The sequence below is a fragment of the Anser brachyrhynchus genome, assembly GCF_964034855.1.
Source record: "Anser brachyrhynchus genome assembly, chromosome: 5".
Taxonomy (NCBI): Eukaryota; Metazoa; Chordata; class Aves; order Anseriformes; family Anatidae; genus Anser; species Anser brachyrhynchus.
In genome coordinates this window covers 21,869,571-21,889,511 of record NC_137699.1, presented here as the reverse complement: position 1 = coordinate 21,889,511, position 19,941 = coordinate 21,869,571, and the positions used below count along the sequence as shown (strand labels likewise).

Genomic DNA, 19,941 nt, shown 5'->3' with positions numbered 1-19,941 from the left:
GTCTAAGGCATCCTTCTATTTAATGGGATTAGTAACACCAGCACAGATGAGTGAATGTCCTTCTTATAGTGTATCTCCCAAACCATTTAAGTACATTAATACTTAGAAATGAAAAAAGACAACAGCTACAGCCAGTACTGTATCCAGGATATCATTTATTTTTTTCAGAATTCAACCAAATGAGTGTAAGGTCCATTTGTATCCAGTTTTAACACCTGTCTGTTTCCATATGTGCCATACTTGACAAGAACACCGGCTTCCATGCATTTGGCATTGGCAGCCAGTTCCTTTTCACATAAAGTCACAAACTGAGAATAAAGTTCCAGCCCTTTTTCTTTTTCAATGTTTGCATGGTACTGCATCTTTCTTCCCTTCAGCTTACCACCCAGGGTAGCCTGTGGTATGATGAGCACATTGCCTGGTAAATCAAGGACAGATACGTACTCTCCACTTTCATTTTCACTTAATTTTACATTCAACAGCGTGTTGACTGCAAATAAAAATAAAACAAAAATTAGTGGAACTAAAGTAAATTAACCTGGACCTAATATAACATCATAAAACAAGATTTAAGATTCATCAAGATACTGCAAGATAGGACAAATGATTGAGGTAAAAGAAGCTAACAGAACAGAAACATGGACAGTCGAAAAATACTATTAACCAGCTAAGATGTCAGAGTATTGTGAAGAATATGAAGGATATTTATATGAATATAATACATCTAAAGAGTTATTTGAGGGGGATGGTGGCTGTCTGTCTGAAATCATATAGTTTATTATAGTTGGAGCTCCCCAAAGGAGCCCGGGATTCAATTAGTGACCCTAAATTTGTTGTGTGGTACTCAGGCAACATTTGCAGAACTCTGTACGTTGTAGGAGATAAGACCATCTTTGGTGCACTCTGGAGATGTTTCTGTCCTGACTTTCTTTTCATTCTGGTTGGAGTAGTTTGCAGCCGGATCCAACGTCTAACTGATACTGCTGAAGCCCCAGGCTCAGCACTTAGGTCTCATGTGGAGTGAGTGCCCTTCAGCCTTCCACTTGGAGATGTGCAGGTGTCAGCTTGTCTTTTGAGAGAGGAGGCAGGCAGGAAGGTCAGAGATGCAATTTAACCCACAAACTGCAATGTGTAAACTTGCAAACAGACTTGTTGCATTTACTAGCATCATATTTTCCAGTGTTTTTACAACAAATCAAATAATTCCCCCCAAATGTCCTCCAACTCTTTAAAACCCGTGAGGGTACTAGTCATCTCATTGAAGTCTAAATGACAACAAAAACTCATTTAAACAGTTTCAAAACATACTAGGAAAAAATATTCTATACGACAGACACACACCTAAGGAGGATGGTGGTAGACGAATCTCTTAATAGGAAACAGAACTTTCTTTTACTGGCCAGTTTCAGCTGCCACACAGCTGAAAATGTGATTATTCTGAAGTATCACCCACATGAAACTCCCACGACCACAAAATCAATTTTCATATCATGCTGTTTTAAATACAGTCAAAGATTTCAACTTAGTTTAGCATCACAGAAAGGCTGTGCCCTTGAACACCAAGAGCTGCTCTCAGCATTTTCAATAGCACCTGTGCTTGCACACTGCCAGGTCTTTCTGCTGGTCCCAGCATGTAGCCTGAAATAGACTACTGCTATATGACCTTTTGTGAAACTACCACTATCAGCAAGCCACAAAAAAGGGGCATTTTTATCTGGAACATGCATCATCATTGGATTCTCCAGGCAACCCAGTGCTACTGATGGAAGAAAAGAGGGTGAAGAAATGAAATAAGAGTTAAAGAAAAACAAAAAAACAATTCAAAACTACATTGAACGAAGGCAGACAAAAATCACTACCATTTGACCTTATTCACAGCATCATCTCCACTTGAATGTAAATGTTCAAGTGCATGCAGAGAAGACAGAAAGAATACAGATATTGCTGTTATCACTTGTGAACCAGAAGGCTGCACTTGAAAGACTGACAGGGTATGTAGTATCTCTGAAATGAGATGGGAAGGACAGTTTAGAGTTTAGTTATCCACCCAACTCCCTCTACTGGCTATACTTTTAAATATCCTGCACATACACTGAGATCAGAATTAAAATACCTCTTAAATCAAGCCGTGAATTACTTGGAAACACTCTTCTCTAAGTTCAGTTCTGTCCTGGACTGAAGCTGTTGCCCGATACATGTAATATGTAAAACAGTAGGTGTTGCACTTTCTCTGTTATCATTCTGTGTGAATTGATTTTCTAACAGGTTGATCATGAGCAGGCAGACAGAGAAAGAGATACAGACAGCTGTCAAATGAAATATGACCAACCAAGCTGTTCTTTCAGCCAGCAGATTGATTTGGATTGGTGCTATTTGATGGCTTTTTGACTTCTAGCCTAAACAGTTGCTGCCTTCTCTGCCTCTATCACTTAATTCTTTTTCAAGCAGTGCAAGAATTTATAAAGGTTATATCATACCAATTTTTGGAACAAGATCTTCATCAGCACCTTTGAAGAAGCATATGTAGATAACAAGCCCTCTCCGGATCTATGAAAGATTACAGAGAAATATATCAGTGTTTCTCACTGCCTACCACGCAGGCTTATTATTTAATCTGGTATAAAAAAATTACGAAACTACACGACAACAAAGTTCCCAAAAGCAGTCTTAGTTACTTCCTATATCTTCAGACATCAAATTTACAGGCTTATGGAAGCTTATGAAATGCATGCTGATTATCTGCACAACGCTGCTACACACAATTAAGCCAATTCATTAGCTCCATGTGAAGCCAAGTTTAGTTAGAATGTAGCACATATAGTATTACTGTACACAAGGTGACAAATGAATTAGAGTAATTAAATACAGAATAGGAAATAATTTAAGCTTTTTATCTATTAAGCATACAGATAAAATATTTTTGAGTATGAATTATAAGTATTTCCAAATATGAAATACGACAAATACCATGGGATTTGTCATTGAACTGTATTACATTTTGATGTTAAAACTAACCCAGTGCAGGATAATTCTGACAAAACACAAAGTCTGTTAATTAGATTTAAATATGATGACTGCTTTAAATATGATGACCAGCAATTACGAAGCTGTTCAGAACATTATAAAGTTATCAAAAATATAATTTATCAGTTTGGGTGAAATCTTTTTGATGAAATGGGACCTTTCCCTTGATTTGTACAGAGTAAAGGATATGCCACATCTTTAGAATTCAAAGAGACCAGTTTTAAGAGCTACCTGTTTGAGGAAGGAATTAGGTCTGTACTGAGGAGAAAGCATAAGGCTATTCCTTGGTAGCTTTTTTACTCCCTGGTTTAATTCACAAAGAATACATGTGCCAAACTGTGCTTTATTAAGATAAATGATAGGCTCTGCAGCCAACAGCAATGCTGTGTCATGACCAAGTATATGTGAATGTTTTAAGCTTTTTGGGAAAAAAAAAAAGAAAAGAAACAAAACAAAAAAACAGGAGGCATACAATATCCACATGCACTCAATATCCAAAATAACCCCATCCAACCCTCTCACCACTGCTTTGTCAAGAATAAGTATCCTTACATTCCTATTAGAAGGAAAATAAACATCAGCTTATAGTAACTAAGAAATACTACCTAAGAGATACTAACTAGACGGGGCAGGAAGAATTCATTACTGTCAATGTTATCAAAGTAAAATGATAAGAAATATGAAGAGTTTCTTAAAAATAAAAAAAGAAGAAGAAAAATCTCAACACTTTCTCTTCCTTTCTCTTTTTATTTACTCTCTCTCTTTTCTTTGAAAGATAAAGGTTTTTGGTAACAAAAATTATACACATGAGGTTTATCCTTTTGTTATTGTGGAGATTGAACAAAATGCTCAAGGCAATGACTGATGAGAGCTATGCCTTCTTAACTATTTTTCTAGTTACTAACTTCTCGAAAAAGAGAATATTCTTTGTAGCTGAAATGTCACACACAGAGATTCTCTCGAAAGCTATAAAAGGCTCCTTTCAAAACTAATTTCGACTGCTGCAGAATATTATACAGCTTTCCATTCCCAAATGATTGCCATATTTCATAAACACTGTAAGAAATTTGATGGCCTGAACCTCAAATGGCATTTCAAACTCTCTCTTCAAATTAAGGAGAGAAATACAGGCTGCCAAAGGTTAGATAGTCTTATATATTTAGCTAAATGTTAGTTCCAGAAACAGACTACCATCAAGATATTAATAAAGAATAATAATGCACACATACCTACTAATAAAAAAATCTTTATGAAGTAGGTAAAATACATTTACATTGTATATATCCTACCACTGAATTAGAAATAAGCAACTATGCTATACTGCACACCTCACAGATTATTCTGAGACTTGTGATAGTCTCTGTGCAATTTCACATATGGAAGTAACAATATTCTGCAAGAAGCTCATTTAAAAAGACAAAAAGGTAAATAAAGTGACATTTAGAAGTCCTACGGCCAGATAGCTAGAAACACTAATTATTTTTCAGCCTCTCTCATGATTAGCTGCCTAATTTTGAATATACTTTTTATCACAAAATGAGACATACTGGTTTCAGTGTCTCACAGCAATTAGACAGGAGATTCTATTTTTATTGCATGTTTATGATTTCTAGAACACTTTGCAGCCATGTTACGGTTGAAATTTATGGTTTAAACTGTGATTGAACACTATTTACAACATGTTCAACCACATTTCAACCTCCTGTTATAGATACATTTTAAATTCTTTAATTTTCTTAACTGAGTAGATGTAAAACTGCATGCAATTTCAAGAGCTAACCTAACGTTAATGCACGTCAGTCCTCAGATCTTGCACCAATGTTTCAGATGTCCTAAGACATCTAAGACATGTTGCCAGTTAAGGAACAGGAACAGGTAAACCTTTTGAACCAAAGCAAAACCATTGCCAATGCTGAAGGTCCTCTGTTACCTAATGAAGTCTAGCTGACAGCTCTTCAGAGCTATATTTAACTCCGTTAAAGTCAAGCAAAACAACACAAATTAGAAGGTTACAAATTCAACATGCTGATAAGCAAACAACCACTGCAAAGAACTTACATAGTGACATGCAGGCAGTTGGGCAGGGAAATTGTGCTGTGTGGATTTGCTGTTATCAGTAAAATGCCTACATAAATAAACCAGCAAAGCAAGTTACTCTGCAACACAGGCATTTACAATACAACTGTCCCAAGTAATCATCTGACCAGGCAAGCTGCATCAGGAAGGGCTGAAGTACCCAGCCCCTACGGCCGTCCATCCAGCCTCAGCAACCTCAGCTGCCTCCGAATGTCCTTTTTAGCTTTTTGGCAGGATCAACAAATAACTAAGACCTCCCCCCACCCTCCTAACATTCACCTGTTTTTTGCAGGAATTCATTAGCAAAACATAAATATATTCTGCAAAATGTCATCTCAACATGCTTTTCAGCGAAATGTAATGCAATTGATAATGAAAACAGAGGTGCTTTGCAATCCACAGAAAGCCAGTTTGCAAAACTAACTTACATGAATTATTCTTTGACATTTCTGCTTCCAGTTCAGAGTCACTACCTGTTGAGAAGCTTTATTCATATTTCATCCATTCTGCTGCATCAAAGAGAGACTGCATAATCTACCACGGGCTGGAGAACAACCTGCACCTGGTATTTTGCACCGTTTGGTATCTTAACCGGAAGACAAATCAGGGAAATAAGATAGGGGCAGGATGGGTTTCATTGCAGTAAGTGTAGGTACTTACACGTTTTAGCTGAATAGTCATTTTACATTTTTTTTTTCTCCCACAGTTGTGAAATACTCCAAATCTCATCTCATTCTTCTCCTATGTTTAGAAGGGGAGTTCCTTTTCTTTCCTCCAAAGTATTTTGCTATATACATAAACGTTTAACGGATCCTATCTCACCAACATTTCTCCATAAACAAGGCATCCCATCTCTGGTAATCCTCAGCAGGTCAGAAAAATACAATCATGAGAATATAATGAAGAGCAATACAGATACAATGTACGCACCTAGCCTTCTTCCAGATAAAGAACGTTCAGTCTAAAGTTCCTAAAGTACCTGCAGGGGTCTTTTAAAGCCCAGAAGCTATTCAAAGCCACCTACCTAATGTGCTATTTATAGTACACGAGAAGTTTCTCAAGGTCGGGACCTACTTTTAAGTTGTTACAGGTCACTAGGCATGCACTGGTTTACACTAATAATAGTTTACAAGGTCTGTATTTCTTTATTTTTGGACTCGTGCACATATATGGACAGTTGCATTATCCTACGAGAAAGTGTGAGAAGCAACAATTCCTTTTAATGACCTCTAAAGCCGTCATACTGAAGAAACCATGAAGTTTCCATAGCTTGTTACAACAGATTTCCCTTAAAAAAAAAAAAAAAACAAACAGGAGAGATTCATAAGTACCAATGACAAATATTATTAAATTTTATGTCTAAAAAATATCTGCTGCTCATGCTGGCCAAATCTCATGCAGATTCCTTCAGTGCGGTTACCTTTTTCAGCTCTATTACTTTCCCAATGATTTTGGTTAAGACATTTAAAATTTCAAGTAAGAGATATAAACAGCGTAAATCTGTTTAAATTATGTCGTTAAATTACTGCCTCGTAAAAGATTTATTCATAATATATGAAAACCAAAACATATGCCTCTTTTTGGACAGTTGGAAAGACAGCAAGCACAATGACATTTCTGCTTTTACCTACAATTATTTCCAGGATTAGAAAGCTAGAAACAGGGTATTTCTAAAGTTAATTTACGCTCTGCCTAGCAACCTTCACTATATTCCTTATACCGAGAGGCTAATAAGGCCTTCAACCAAACATGACATCTGTGAGATGACACATATTTTCTTTAAGCAAAAGTTCTGGCTTTCCAGACCAGACTGTACAAAGTAGGTCTTAAAGATCCATCAGCCTCTTTTGAACAAGGAGAGAAACATTTCAAGAACTATGTGAAAGTCATACAGTGGAAAGACCGAGGGACAGAAATTTTGTATTTCGACTCACTTCAGGTTTGTTGAATAAACTCATAAGCCTTTTAAACATACCACAATCTTTACCTTAAAAAAGTTATATGAATTAGTACATTTAGCCTCTTAAGACAAAAGACCAAACTAAAAAAACATAAAGGCTAAATGGTTGAGACCTATACGAATAATTTATTCTAGTGTAGCTAATGCATAAACAGCGACAACGGCAGGACGCACCCCAAATGGCAGCCTTCATGCTTTGGTAAATCGCCCTGGCCACTACGTACGCTGCCTAGCCCTAGGAGTCTAGAGGCCTACCTACCTTCCCCAAAATATGACTATGGGAATAAAAGGGGAAAATTACAATGTTTCCCTTGAGCTTCATTTTTGGTTACTGGTCTGACAAAAATAAAAATCAGAACTACTGCTACCGCAGTCACATGGCCTTTCTTCTTTGAGTGCACAGCATCACACAATTAATGAGGTACAAACTCAGAGGCAGTTTGAAATCTTTTGTTGCAAAAGCTATTTTGCTACCAAAATTATACTGATTTACTATCATTATTTCATAAAACCACTTATATTATGAATTTAAAAAACACTTTTTGCCTGAAATAAACAAAAATACAGACATCTCTCTGAAAAGAGGTTCACAGCCCCAAAAATCTTCCATTATCCTATTGTTAAAATTAAGCCTTTTTTTTTTTTTTCCTGATTTTTCTTTGCCTGGGTGGTGGAGGGAGAAGAAAGAGAGAGGTTTGAGGAATGACCACTGCTGCAGAGAAGACAGTGGCACTGAAGATCCACCAGGCACCTTGCTTGCTTTGACAGATGGATGGGGTATTTTCACATTCCACGTTTTCCTGTTAGTTTTTTTCCTGGCAAGGTATTGAGGGTCTGCAGGGGTGGCCTCTGCAGGAGGAGGTCACAGGCCAGACAGTCAGCTCCACGGCAGACCCACTGCAGGACACACCTGAGCCCACCTCTGTGAGACTGTATTTAAGACAGGGCAGAAAATGGCAGCGAGGGAACACAAACATCACAGGAGTAGGAGGTGCTCCATGGCGGAGCAGCCATGCTCCTGAAGGGATCCCCATGCTGACGCGTAGGAAAAGAGCAAGAAGGAGTGGTAGGAGAAACCGACCCCGAGCTGCCACGTCCCTTGTCCCGTCGTGAAGGCACTGAGCGTAACCTGTGCTGACAACACGTGGGTAGGAGAGGACCCAGGAGTGGAGACTGGGTGAGGTGTCTGAAATGAAATTTAGCCTGCAAAAAGAGAAGGGATGTCCTCCCGTGTGTCTAGATGTTTGTTTTTTTTTTCTCCTCCCAATACCCAAACTGCTATGCGTTTGATAATTATCATATCACCAAGGTAAGTCCGTTTTGCCTATGACAGCAACTGGCAAGCGATTTCCCCGCCTATTCTGACCCACTAGTTTTCTCTCTCCATTCCTCCCTCCTTGGGCCAGGGAGCTGCTATGGGGGTGCCACGGGGCCACCCCTCGCCCAGGGCTCGCTTACACCCCAGAAACTCTCTGAGGGATGAATTTACGCAGAAACAGCCCACGGGTTTTGAAGAGAGAGACAAAAAGCCAGCGTCGTGAGGCCGCAGAGCAGTTACCACGAGGACTCCACATCTGATTGACCGCGGCTGGCGAGGAGAAGCGGCACCGACAGCTGCTCTCCGCCTGGAGCGCCCTCTCTACGGCCGGCCTCATCCTCCTGTCCTGCCCGCCACCGGGGGAAGAAGGGCCGAGCCCTGAGCCCTGCGAGCCCATTACCTCCACCCACTCGGCCTCGGCGCCGTTCTCGGGCGGCCGCACCTGCAGCCGAGCGGACAGGCACTGCTGCAGCATGGCTCGGGCCAGCACCGGCCGCGCCGCCGCCATGTCGGGCCCAGCGTCCCCCGGCGAGAGGCGGCCGGCGGCGGGGCGCCGCATGAGGGAGGCGGCGGCGGGGCGCGGCCCGGGGGCCGGGCGAGGAGCCGGGGCCGGGCCAGGAGCCGGGGCCGGGCCGCGGCGGGCCCCGGCAGCGGCGGCTCCGTTCCTTTTACGAGTGAGCGACGCCGGGGCCCTGCCGCGGGGTGACCGCCCCTGTCGCGGGGCGCTCGGGTCGCGGCTCCTCGGGTGGTTGGCGTAAAAGCGAGGAAGCAGGGTGGGCCTTGCTACGAATCGAAGAGAGTCAGTGAGCGCTCTGCCCTTTACAAAAGGGAAAACGGGGCTTGTGGTTTGTCAGCTCTCCCTAAAGAGGGGACAGGTAGCGAGGACGCGAGGGTACAGCTTCAGAACCAAGTACTGCAGCTCGTGCTTAACAGTGCCCTGCAGCTAGCAGGCAGCTGCTTGTTGTTGTTTTGTTTTGTTTGAGTGGATGAGAAATAAAAAAATCTGCTTATCTTGTGGGGGAACGCGGCGCGCTTGGGGTAAGACTAGCATGCTGTGTAGTTTCCGCATGAGAACGAAAGACCGTGGCTTACCGGCCTAAATACTGCTTGTCACTCCTTTAAAAACAAGTAGTGTTTATTTGAGTTGATGGAGGTCCCACGCTGGAGCCCTACTTTTCAGCAATGCTGTTTCAGAGCAGAGGGAACAGAAGAAAACACAGTTATACAAAAGGGGGCTGTGGAGGTAGGGTCCAGAATTAGGACCCAAAGAAAAATGCACAGCTCTGAAATGAGCATCCATAACAAATTAGAAAAGTTAGAGTATTGCAACTGTTTTTTCTATTATCCTTCAGGCTTCTGGCTACATGTCGTGACGTTCATCGAACAGCTGCTAAATCAGAAGTTCTGCCTTCCTCCCATCCGTGAATTCTGACAGACAGGTTTCGAATAACCCTGGCTCAAGCAAAGTCAGGACAGAGTGATGCAGGATGCAGTTCCTCTGAATTCCTTTTAAGACTGAAGATTTTACTTTCAAATTTTTTTTTTAAGGTAAAACCTAGCAACATCGGTAAGAAACTGAATTTTATACCTGGCCTCAATCATCAAGTAAGATTACTGCAGTTAACTGTTGCACAGCAAGGGGCAATATGCACTCATTAAATAGCCATTGTTACACATAGGGGCATATTCAACTAATGTTATTTTAAAATAACGTTCTCTTTTGCATTAGGGTTCTGTGAGGTTGCTTGTTCTAAAGCAAACCTTTATGGAAGAAGAGGAATTCTCACTAGGTGGTTAGTGGATAAACTAGCTCATTTTTGCTAGCTGTAGGGTATTGTTAAGTATGAGCTATTTTTATTTAAACTCAGCTAATTTTATTTAAAATGCCTTCTGCTCATTTACTCTAAAGCTGTTTCCCCAGACTCATTAAGAAGAACTTAATGAGGTAGAAAACCATTTAAAATGATTTTTTTCATATATATTTGTGATATAAATTGATTCCTAAGGAAAATAGATATTATTACAGTCTATGAGCAAATTATATAAGAAGAATATAAAGGGATATTAAGATACAAGGATATTAATTGTTCTTTGTTGTGATACCATTATTTATGCCAGGCTTTGATGCAGAACATTTATTCACATGTATGTTTTAAAAATATGCTTGTGAACCAGTGCATAGAAAAAATAGTATGCTATCATTGTTTGTGTAATTCTTGATCTGATTATGTCAGATTTTCCTTGGAAAAACAAATTCATTTTGTTGTAACACATCTTGCATTTCTTGAATCTTGTTGGGCCACAGTTAGGTGGAAGATCTCGTTTGTAAGCCGAAGAGTGGGGTAAATATATATTGGTTAAATTTTGAAGTTTGGATTAAATTTGGATTATTTTTTTTACAGAAACAAACATCTGGACATCTAGAGAGTATATCAGTTATTATATCAAAGACATTTTCATGCATTTTTTGGATTTGATAGCAGTCCCAAAGTATTTATTGTATATTCTCTACTTTTCCTACCTGCAGCAGAGAAGTATGTATTTTGAGACTGGCTGTATCCAGAAGACATGTCTTATTATTTTCACATCAGTTCTGTTCAAGAGGGGCAGATGGCAGTATGAACCATTTATCACAAACTTCAGTGGACATGCATTTTTCCTTATCCTTAGTGTTAATGGTCATACATATTTCATGTGCATTTAATGGAATGTCTTATTTTGTGAAGAGAGGGGGCGGTGCTGGGAGCTCTGCCTCTGCTGGTACTCAGGTTTCTCCTGTTTATCAGAGGATGAAATGCTAGAGGTCTTTCAGGACCAAAATGATCTCAAATTGTCCTGTATTCTTCCCTAGGGATGATTTTTTTTGTTAGTAATAACTTCGGTGTTACATGCCGCTTGGCAGGGGCAGTAGCTGACTGGAACTTTGAAGAGACAAGATGCGTCTTAGAAGTTGTTCCTCTCTCTATGGTGTTTGAAACCCTAATCAAAGGTTTTTCAAGCAGCTATCACATCAACAGAGTACCCCTAGGTAGTGTCATCTGTCTTGAAGAGAAACTATATAAAGCTGCAGCCTGGTACTTAGATAGCAAAGATACAAAATAGGTTATATCTTGGTAGAATTGCCTCTCGTGGGACAGACATAGCTGAAAGGGCACAGAGTGTCAAGGAAAGAATTATATTTAAATGTTCCATTTTATCCATTGTCCAGTGTGGAACTCTCTCTTCGCACATGTACAGAGAGAAGAAAAAAAAAAAAAAAAGAGAAGTAGCAGGGCATGCATAGGGAAAGAAAGAGTACTTACTTAAATTACTTAGAAACATTTAGTAAGGAATCACAGGTGGATGCTTCTACTGCTGTGAATGTTGAGACAGAACTGATGGATTCTGCTGTGACAGCTAGTAAAGGTTGCTGTTAGAAGACTTTCATCATCACAGATGACCAGGAAAGTGAAATTTGCAGCAATGAAATGGCAAATCTTCATCACATGAGATAGAGAATATAATAAAAAGTAACTTGTAAAGTGAGATTAATGTTTAAAGCATATTTGCTTGCTTACCATGATTACCTAAAGGAAGTAGGAACGTTATTAATCATGGTTTCTTTCTCTACATGTGCCATGCGTATTCATTTGCCTGTGGTATTTAACTATTGTACTTTCACCTGTTTGGGTGTCTACTGCACCAAACATTTGTCTCTGCATGACTGACAGACATTAATTGTAAAGGGACTTCTGTTGATTCCATTGAAGCAGGATACAGAGCAGTGGGAGTAGCCTACTTATGTATGTACCATGCGGTCTAATTTTAACACCTTCTACTGGTTAGAAGCAGTACAGTATTTTATTTTTTTTTTTCACAGAACTGAGCTGATCTGATAAGATACCTGTCCTGAACTTGTGTTGTACAGAGCCAACCCTGGGTTTTAACATAGCCCTCTCAATTCTGGAATTCAGAGGGATATTGTATGGAGCTACCCAACTGTCTCTGGAAGGAGTCGCACAAAGGTGAGCAGTTTTCTGCTCTGGTTTAGGAATGGTAGAGACTGATCCCTGTGGGCATATTCATGTGTCTTTGCACTTGCTCCCCCAGTCCCTGAACTTGGTATCTGGGGTTCTGCTTAGCATGAGTGCATGGAAACAACTTGGATGTAGGACAGTAATTGAACCAATGAGCCCTTCCACAGTGGCAGAGACACCTCCAGCAGCGCGGAGGGAATAAGCACCCACCCAGCCATGAAAGGCTAGCTCTGCAATCACAGGGCCTAGACCAACTGGGAGGAGTACAAGTGCTGAAAAAGAGGCTGCAACTGTGCAGGCCATTTGTTATCGCTGAACAAGCTCAGTATTTCCACTTAGGCCATCTGTTATCTGTATAACTCGGCTTCAGTTTCTTGTGCCCCATATGGAAATTCTGGCCACGTAGGTCCTGCAATTTTTATGTCCTGCATTCAGGGCTGGTTCAGTGCAGACCCCAGGTGACTCCAAGTGTTTGTGCTGTGCTCCACAGCCCCTTTATTATTGGTCCACATTATGCTGGATACCATCCTCTGGCTGTGCCATATGAAGGACTTAAAATCTGTTCCCCTGCAAGGTGCTTCTATGTTACCTCTCTTCACCTCATAAATGCTTTTGCAATAGCAATTATTACTAGAGAGGTGCATTTTAATACCGTAATACCAAAAATAATGCCATTTCTCTCATTTTCAGTGAGAGTTTGGTGGTAGTTTGAGGATATTCCTATAGAAAAAATACATGAACATCTTTTACGAGCTGGAACTTGAATTTTGCATGTTTTCAACAGATGCCATGTATAAAATTACCAGAGTATTGGCATAAAACCTTATGTTATTATTAAAAAAAAATAGATGAATTGAGACATGGCTCTTTTTACTCCTTTGACAAACACTGTGAAAGGTCATTTATTATTCTCTATGTACCTGAAGGACTCCTTGCCTCCAGTTACTGTTGAGTGTGCTGGCATAATCAGGCTGTATGTCTTTTTTTTTTTTTTTTGGCATTTATATGTATGGCTTTCAAATAAAACTCTTACCACAGCTTCAGGCCAAAAGCTTTTTCTCCTTGAGCCACAGCTCCTATCATTTTTTCTCCTCAGGCATACTGATCCTTAGCTAGTCAGGAAAGCATGCACACAAATGATAGGTCATTAGGAAATTCTCTGAATAACAAACCTCTGAAGTCATCCCAAGTGCTATTTGCCATGCATCATGATAAAAACTGGGAAAGTCTGAGGAGGCACTAATTATATGCTTGGTCTGTCATTTATCAGTTGCTGAAGCTGTTGTTTCCAGAACACAACAACCTCTTTTTCAGCATCATTCAACAAGATTGCCAAAGCTCAGTAAACCAAGCAAGGCTGACAAATTTCAGCATTTAATTCTCTTCAGTGGAAAATCATTGCATTACAAAACAAACAGGTATCTGTTTTTGCCATAACATGGCGTCACACGAAGATACAGTAATGTTGGTCTACAGGCTTGTCTTAAAATTGTATTTTGGAAACTCATTCCATTAAAAGAGAACAAAAGGCAGATGTAGTAACTGTACAACTTTCATCTACAATCAGCCTTTCATTTTTAATGATTTGTCTCAGTTAATGCAATACTGTATATAATCCTTTCATGATTTTAACCAACATAAGTAGCAGGTGATCTTGTTTCCCCTCTGGTCTTGTGGAAAAAAAAAAGAGATAAATAATAGAAGACTGTAAATTCTAATGAATATTCAGTGAGTCAAATAAGATAATAGACCATGTGTCAAGAAATAATGTGGCTTCCTGCTATGAATTCCAGTGTGGCTTAACATATTTCAAAGACCTTCCAGTGTCAAGAATTGTTTTTTAATATTTAATTTTCACACTTCCTTAAAGCATAGATTTTTCAATGCATGTTTCTGAACTCATTGGGGGTGAGATGATTTCTTTACTATTTGATACCTCAGAAACACTGCAATGATGAAAAGGACATTTTTCATATAATCTTTGATTTTTTTAAGCAGCCAAAGGGTCACACTTTCTTTCTTCTACAATAGATGCTAAATAGCTGCTACAGAGTGGAAGGAAAACACTTTATCTTCAATATTTGATGTTTTAACAGGATGGAAAAAAATGGTATTTGGTATAATTTTTTTCTAAAACAGCTTTTAATTTCACAGATAATTTTTGGAACTGCTGGAGGCTTATATGTATATGAGTAACAGGGTAAAACAATTACTCTGTAACTTGGGATATTTTAATATCAATTAAAGATATTTAATCTTTCCCTGGATACTCTGTTGTCCATAGGGCAAAAAATAATCGTTTCTTCATAGTGACAATCTGAGTGAGATTCATGTCCAGATTAAAGCAACTTCATTTTGGTGCCCACAAATAAATTGTAGTGCAAATATGAGGTGTTTTAGCTCCTGTCACAGAAAATGCATCTAATTCACTCTGAGGCTTAGAGAAGGACTCAGCGCACCTTCAGGTAAATCTCTAGGCTACATCAGGAAGTTCATCAATAGCAGGAAATATTCTTGGTCACTGTAACTCATCTTTGCTTTTAATGGTTCCTGTCACGCTTTTGGCCAGGGTTAACTCACTGCTATAAAATTTCTGGTCCCAATTTAGCAACTAAGGTTGGCCAGAGCCCATCTTCAAGAGGTTGGTTGCATGATGCCACGCTGCTTTGGACAGTGAGATAATTTTTATAAGATGAACATGGGGTTTCTGTGCTGACTGGCATCAGTGGCAGAGAACAATCCCAGGCACATTTAATTTAGCACTGTAGATGTAGCTACGGTCATCAGTCAGCTGAAGAGTTCTCTAAATACCATCAGCTACAGAAATAGATGCCTATGCTTAGACAACTATTTCAAATGTCTTCATACCTACCTGTCTTTACAAGTCTTAAACTGAATCTCTCCGTCAGTGATTTCAGTAGTCTGGTGAGACTGGCAGTACAGCTTATGTCTGGGAGCTCAGAGCTGAAAGCATGTTTACCGCTATGTGGGGATGTGAAAGGGTGCGGAAGTAAAGGGTACAAGTTGCTGAGCCAGGACTGTATCAGCTTTTAGACTGTTGTGTCACTCTGGATCGCTGGGCAATACCACCCCATGCGGTTTGCCTGTTCTATGCAGCACTGCTGGGACCACCAGGGAGGCAATTTTGAGGTGCTGATATTTGACATGTTGAGAGGTAGTAGTAACTGAGGGTCAGAATGGGGCGTGAGGGATATTCGAGACTACTTTTTTCCATGAAATCAGAGCATCTTTGATACAGTTGTTTGGTACTTCTGACGTGTTTTGTCTATTATGCTTTATCAGTCCTGTCTGTCCAAAATAAGCATGGAGCATGAATGAGGAGAGCCCTTTGGGGAAGGGATTGTGTTTCCCAAGCCATTTGAAATGCACAGGTACCTGATTTTGACTTGATTCTGACTGGGCTTTGGATACTGTCACAGCACCAGCGTGAAGTAACAGGAAAAATACCAAGGAGAGAGAAAGTGACTTATAAAAAAAGTAATAAAAATCCATATTACATTCTGTTTACCTTGTAAGGCCTTATTTAACTTTTGTCATAAAAAACATTCTGTGCTTTTTGGCAATAGTAGCAAAGTTTGAGTTACACAGAGCAGACTGTCAAAAACTGTATTGCTCCCATTCAAGTACAAGCATCTGAAGAGTGAAATACAATTGCTTGTCAGTACATGGCAACATTACAGGAGCTGAAAAGTAAATGAAAAAAAATCTGGCCGAGGCCATAGATAAGGTTTAGGCTGACAGAACTTACTACTTTCACTTGGAGTTTGGAGTTTCTCAGCAGCAGCGCTGCAGGACATGGCTTTGCCTCATCTCCCTGATGCATTTTGTCTGTCGCTGCGTGTGTGGGGATGAGGCTGATCTCTTCCCTTAGGGGGAGCAGAGCAAAAAGCCTTGAGTAGCAGCCCTCAAGGTCTGAGAAATACAGCAAGTTTTGTGGGGAACTGAAAAGTTACTGAATGGGCCAGAAGTTCAAGCACTGTAGTACTTGTATATGGACAGTTGGAGCTGTCCTGATGATGAAAATATCTCAAGCCATTTTGCTCCGAGTTGGTCTTGGAGGGTGGTAGCAAATGCAGAGCTGCCTGATCCCTACTGGTATAGGCATGTGTTCATTGGGGTATGACTTGAAACTAGTTTGGCTGCTTCCCTCACCACTATTAAGAGGATGGTCCAGACATCATTGCTCTGAGTGGCTAAAAATAACATTCAATTTCAAGAATAGATGGATTAATATCCATTTCTTTTTCTGTCATTCTCTCTAGAATATAGTGCTGAGTCCTCTTATATAAACATGTTTATACCTATACGTGTGTATGTGTATTATTAGCCATTACAGAACCTTTCAAAGTTTGCTGTATTAAAGAAAAAAATCGTTTTTAATGCTTATATGATAGGCTTTTTATAATAGGATTTTAATTCCCCTGATTATCACAGCAGCCTGGCTCTTTGCTAGTCTACTCCTGGTCTAAATTCATCTTGAATATGGGAGATCAGAAGTAGATATACAGGATTTCAGATGGGATTTCACCATGTCCAGTTCAACTGAATCAACAGCATCCTGTCTCTAGGAGAAACAGTATTTCTGCAATATTCTTCGATACAAGAGCAAAGAGGAAAGATGTTCTGTTCTGAAAGGTCAGATTGCATAACGTAATTCAAAAGATAGTATTAGAGGATATTGCTTGATACATTTTGAAAGCAACTCAGATAAATGAAGTCTAAGTACTGTAATGGACAGAATGTTAAATGTGTGAAAGGGATGGTGATAGCATCTGTAATAATAGACATTTCAGTGGTATGCATGCTCTAGCATTGGATCCATATATAGGTATTACGGGACATTAAAAAAGTAAAATGTTTAGTTTAATATCTAGTAAAACTTCTGATAATTAGCACTAGAAAACTATCATGCAGAATAAATGTGAATATGTACCTAATTAAAGTGCCTAAGTACGGAAAATACAATTATACAACTGACCTTGCTATCCTTTAAATGCCAGTTATCCATGACTACGGGTATGACCATGACTCAGTAGGTGACAGAGCAAGACAGAGATCAGACAGAACAGCTGAAGCCAATGAAACCTCCTTTCTGTAATGGCTTTCGTAAGTCCTAAGTGTCAGCTAATATGCCAAGCACTGAATTCAATAATCACTTCGTGTCAAAACAATTTTGTATTTTCTATCAATAGTACCTCTATTTCCTGTAATACTGTTATATTTCCTCATTCCAAAGCTTGATTAAATTGGTATTTTAAAGGGTACAGTGCAGTCCTTTAGTGGCAGTAATTAGAAGAATATAAATTAAATTTATTTCTGTGAGAGTTGATTTTTAGACCTTACTTTCAAGATCCATAGGCCAGGAGCTTTCATGATTGATTCACTAGAAAATTGTTTATGTCTGAGTCCATTACAACGAGAGACCTACTTAACTTTGTTGTAGGAAACTGGACCGAGTCCCTCTTCTTCTTATGCCCTGGGAGCTGGGATGGAAAAGAAATCAAAAATATATTTTGTGAACCGAGAGGAACTTGCTTCTTGTATACGTTAAACTTCAAAGGTGCTTTGGTTTAGGCTGTATTTTCCTTGGTCTAAGCTTGCTATAAAGGAGAAAACAGGCAAGTTATAAACATGCCTATCTTAACTGTCTATGCAAGGAATGTCAGCTCTGTTCTTCTGTTCTGCCTAAAGAAACCTGCTGTTTGGCGTTAGAAGATGTTAGCGTAATTAAAAATCTGAGGAACTATCTTTTTTTTTTTTTTTTTTTAAATTTTGGATAAGTAATAGTAACACTTGAGCACAGAAGATTAGAGATCAGGAACTTTAGATTATATTCATGGACCTGCCTCTGGCTGAATGCAAAACCATGAAGAAGAATTGCTTTCCTTCATGGTTGTGGATTAACGAGAGAAACAAGCATTCCAAGCATCAGCTGCTCTGCCTTCACAGTTGTGGAGTGCCTCATATTTTTACATGTAGTGCTTCAAAACAATGTAAAAAGCATTCTTGGAGCACATTTATTTTCAGCTGAGATTGGCCCCTGCACACTGAAACAATCTGGAACAGGTTGCTACTGGCATAATTGTCTAAGTGGTCTATATACACCCAAAGTACTGTTGGTACCCTTTTGAAACGTCTTGCGCTGCTAATGTGCTGGGAATGATGAGATAAGTATTTAATGGCCACAGACCAAAACTGAATTGGTTTGGAACATGAGCCAGACTTTAAAAATAATTAGTAAATACAAAACCCAGTAAAAGTTGATGTAGTTTCTCAATTAGCCTCATTGTTCAAATTGGATTAATTTGCTGTACAAAACTAATTTAAGCTCTGGGTTCTGATGTTAACAGAAATACTTCCTGTAAAACACAAGTTTATTATTGAGAAAATGAATGAAGGGCAGAATTAAAATGATTTCAGAAACTTAAATTGTGCCTGAATGCCATTAAGACTCAGTGAGAGCAGCGGTGTCAGGTGGTTTACTGAAACTTGAGGGTAGTGAACATTTTAATTCTATTTGTGTATGATGTCTAGTACAAAAGGATGCCTTCTACCACTTCAGTTGCAATTTATCGGCACTACTGAAAAAAGGAAGGAAAGGAAGGAAGGCAAGGGAGGATAGAGAAGAAAGAAAGGGTGGAAAGAAGAAGGGAAGGGAAGCAAAGGGAAGAGGAGGGAAGGGGGAAAGTGTCAGCTTTCCTTCAATGTTTGTAAAACATGGCAAAGAATAGGAAAACTTTTTGAAGAAAAAGTCATCAAAGCCTTTGTTTTCCTCTTTATGTATGGAAATACCATTAATTGGAGATAGTTACATTCACGCAAGGAGTATATACACCTAGGAAAAATTATGTGCTTTTGTTACTGAAGGGTGTATTCAACAAATCTCATAATTTTCTGCACTACTTGCTCAAGGCTGAAAAAATTGCTGTAATATCAGTTGCATTTTCCCTGCGATGTGGCTGTTACTATAGTGCACAATATTAACCTGAAGAACTTGATGACTGACTTCAGAAAAATGTGGCTATAATTTAAATAAGGTTTTCATCTCCTCTTGACTGTGAAGGACTGCACTGATTACAGTGTACAAAAGTAATACATAAACTAAATTGGGCTCAATTCTGCCAGACCTCCTTCCTCATTTTGCAAACCAGGACTAAAGCAGAGAACTTAATTTCTTTTTCAGTTAAAAGTTTGGCATTCACATACAATCAAACTAGTTTTGTGGTCTTATATTTACTAGAAATATTAATGCACATGATAAAGAAAAATTAATAAATTCTTACTGTTTCTTCTATGATTTCATTGTGCTTGCCAGTATGTTGCAGTTTCAAGTATTACTATTTATTGTGAACAAAACATTGCTTCTTAAATAAGGAACTATTCCATATATTATCACAGGTAAACCTCACTTTGTTTACACAAATATTTGAAATCAGAATCTGTTTAAATCCCTTGGGTGAAATTAACTTTGCAGTGCGTGGGCATAACAGCCTCAATGTCAGTTGCAGGCCCTGATACCTAAGCCT

The 19,941-nt window shown here is 39.3% G+C and overlaps 1 protein-coding gene and 1 long non-coding RNA gene across 3 annotated transcripts; one reads left to right on the top strand and one right to left on the bottom strand.

Moving 5' to 3' along the window:
- Positions 1–139: 139 nt before the first annotated feature.
- On the bottom strand, positions 140–9,004 carry DTD2 (D-aminoacyl-tRNA deacylase 2). 2 transcript variants are annotated; one of them, XM_080592784.1, is made up of 5 exons: positions 8,779–9,004; positions 8,142–8,263; positions 5,083–5,149; positions 2,478–2,547; positions 140–490 (listed from the first exon to the last, which is right to left on the bottom strand). In XM_080592784.1, the coding sequence occupies exons 1-5, from the start codon at positions 8,935–8,937 to the stop codon at positions 165–167; spliced, it is 744 nt and encodes a 247-aa protein (XP_080448910.1). In that variant the 5' UTR covers positions 8,938–9,004; the 3' UTR covers positions 140–164. The 2 variants fall into 2 exon arrangements, with proteins under 2 accessions (XP_080448910.1, XP_080448911.1); XM_080592785.1 differs by lacking the exons at positions 5,083–5,149; positions 8,142–8,263 and having other exon boundaries at positions 8,779–8,995.
- Positions 9,005–9,024: 20 nt separating this feature from the next.
- LOC308195410 lies at positions 9,025–19,683 on the top strand. The gene is made up of 2 exons (XR_013951462.1): positions 9,025–17,050; positions 17,416–19,683. It is a non-coding gene; the product is annotated as an uncharacterized lncRNA (long non-coding RNA).
- Positions 19,684–19,941: the final 258 nt, after the last annotated feature.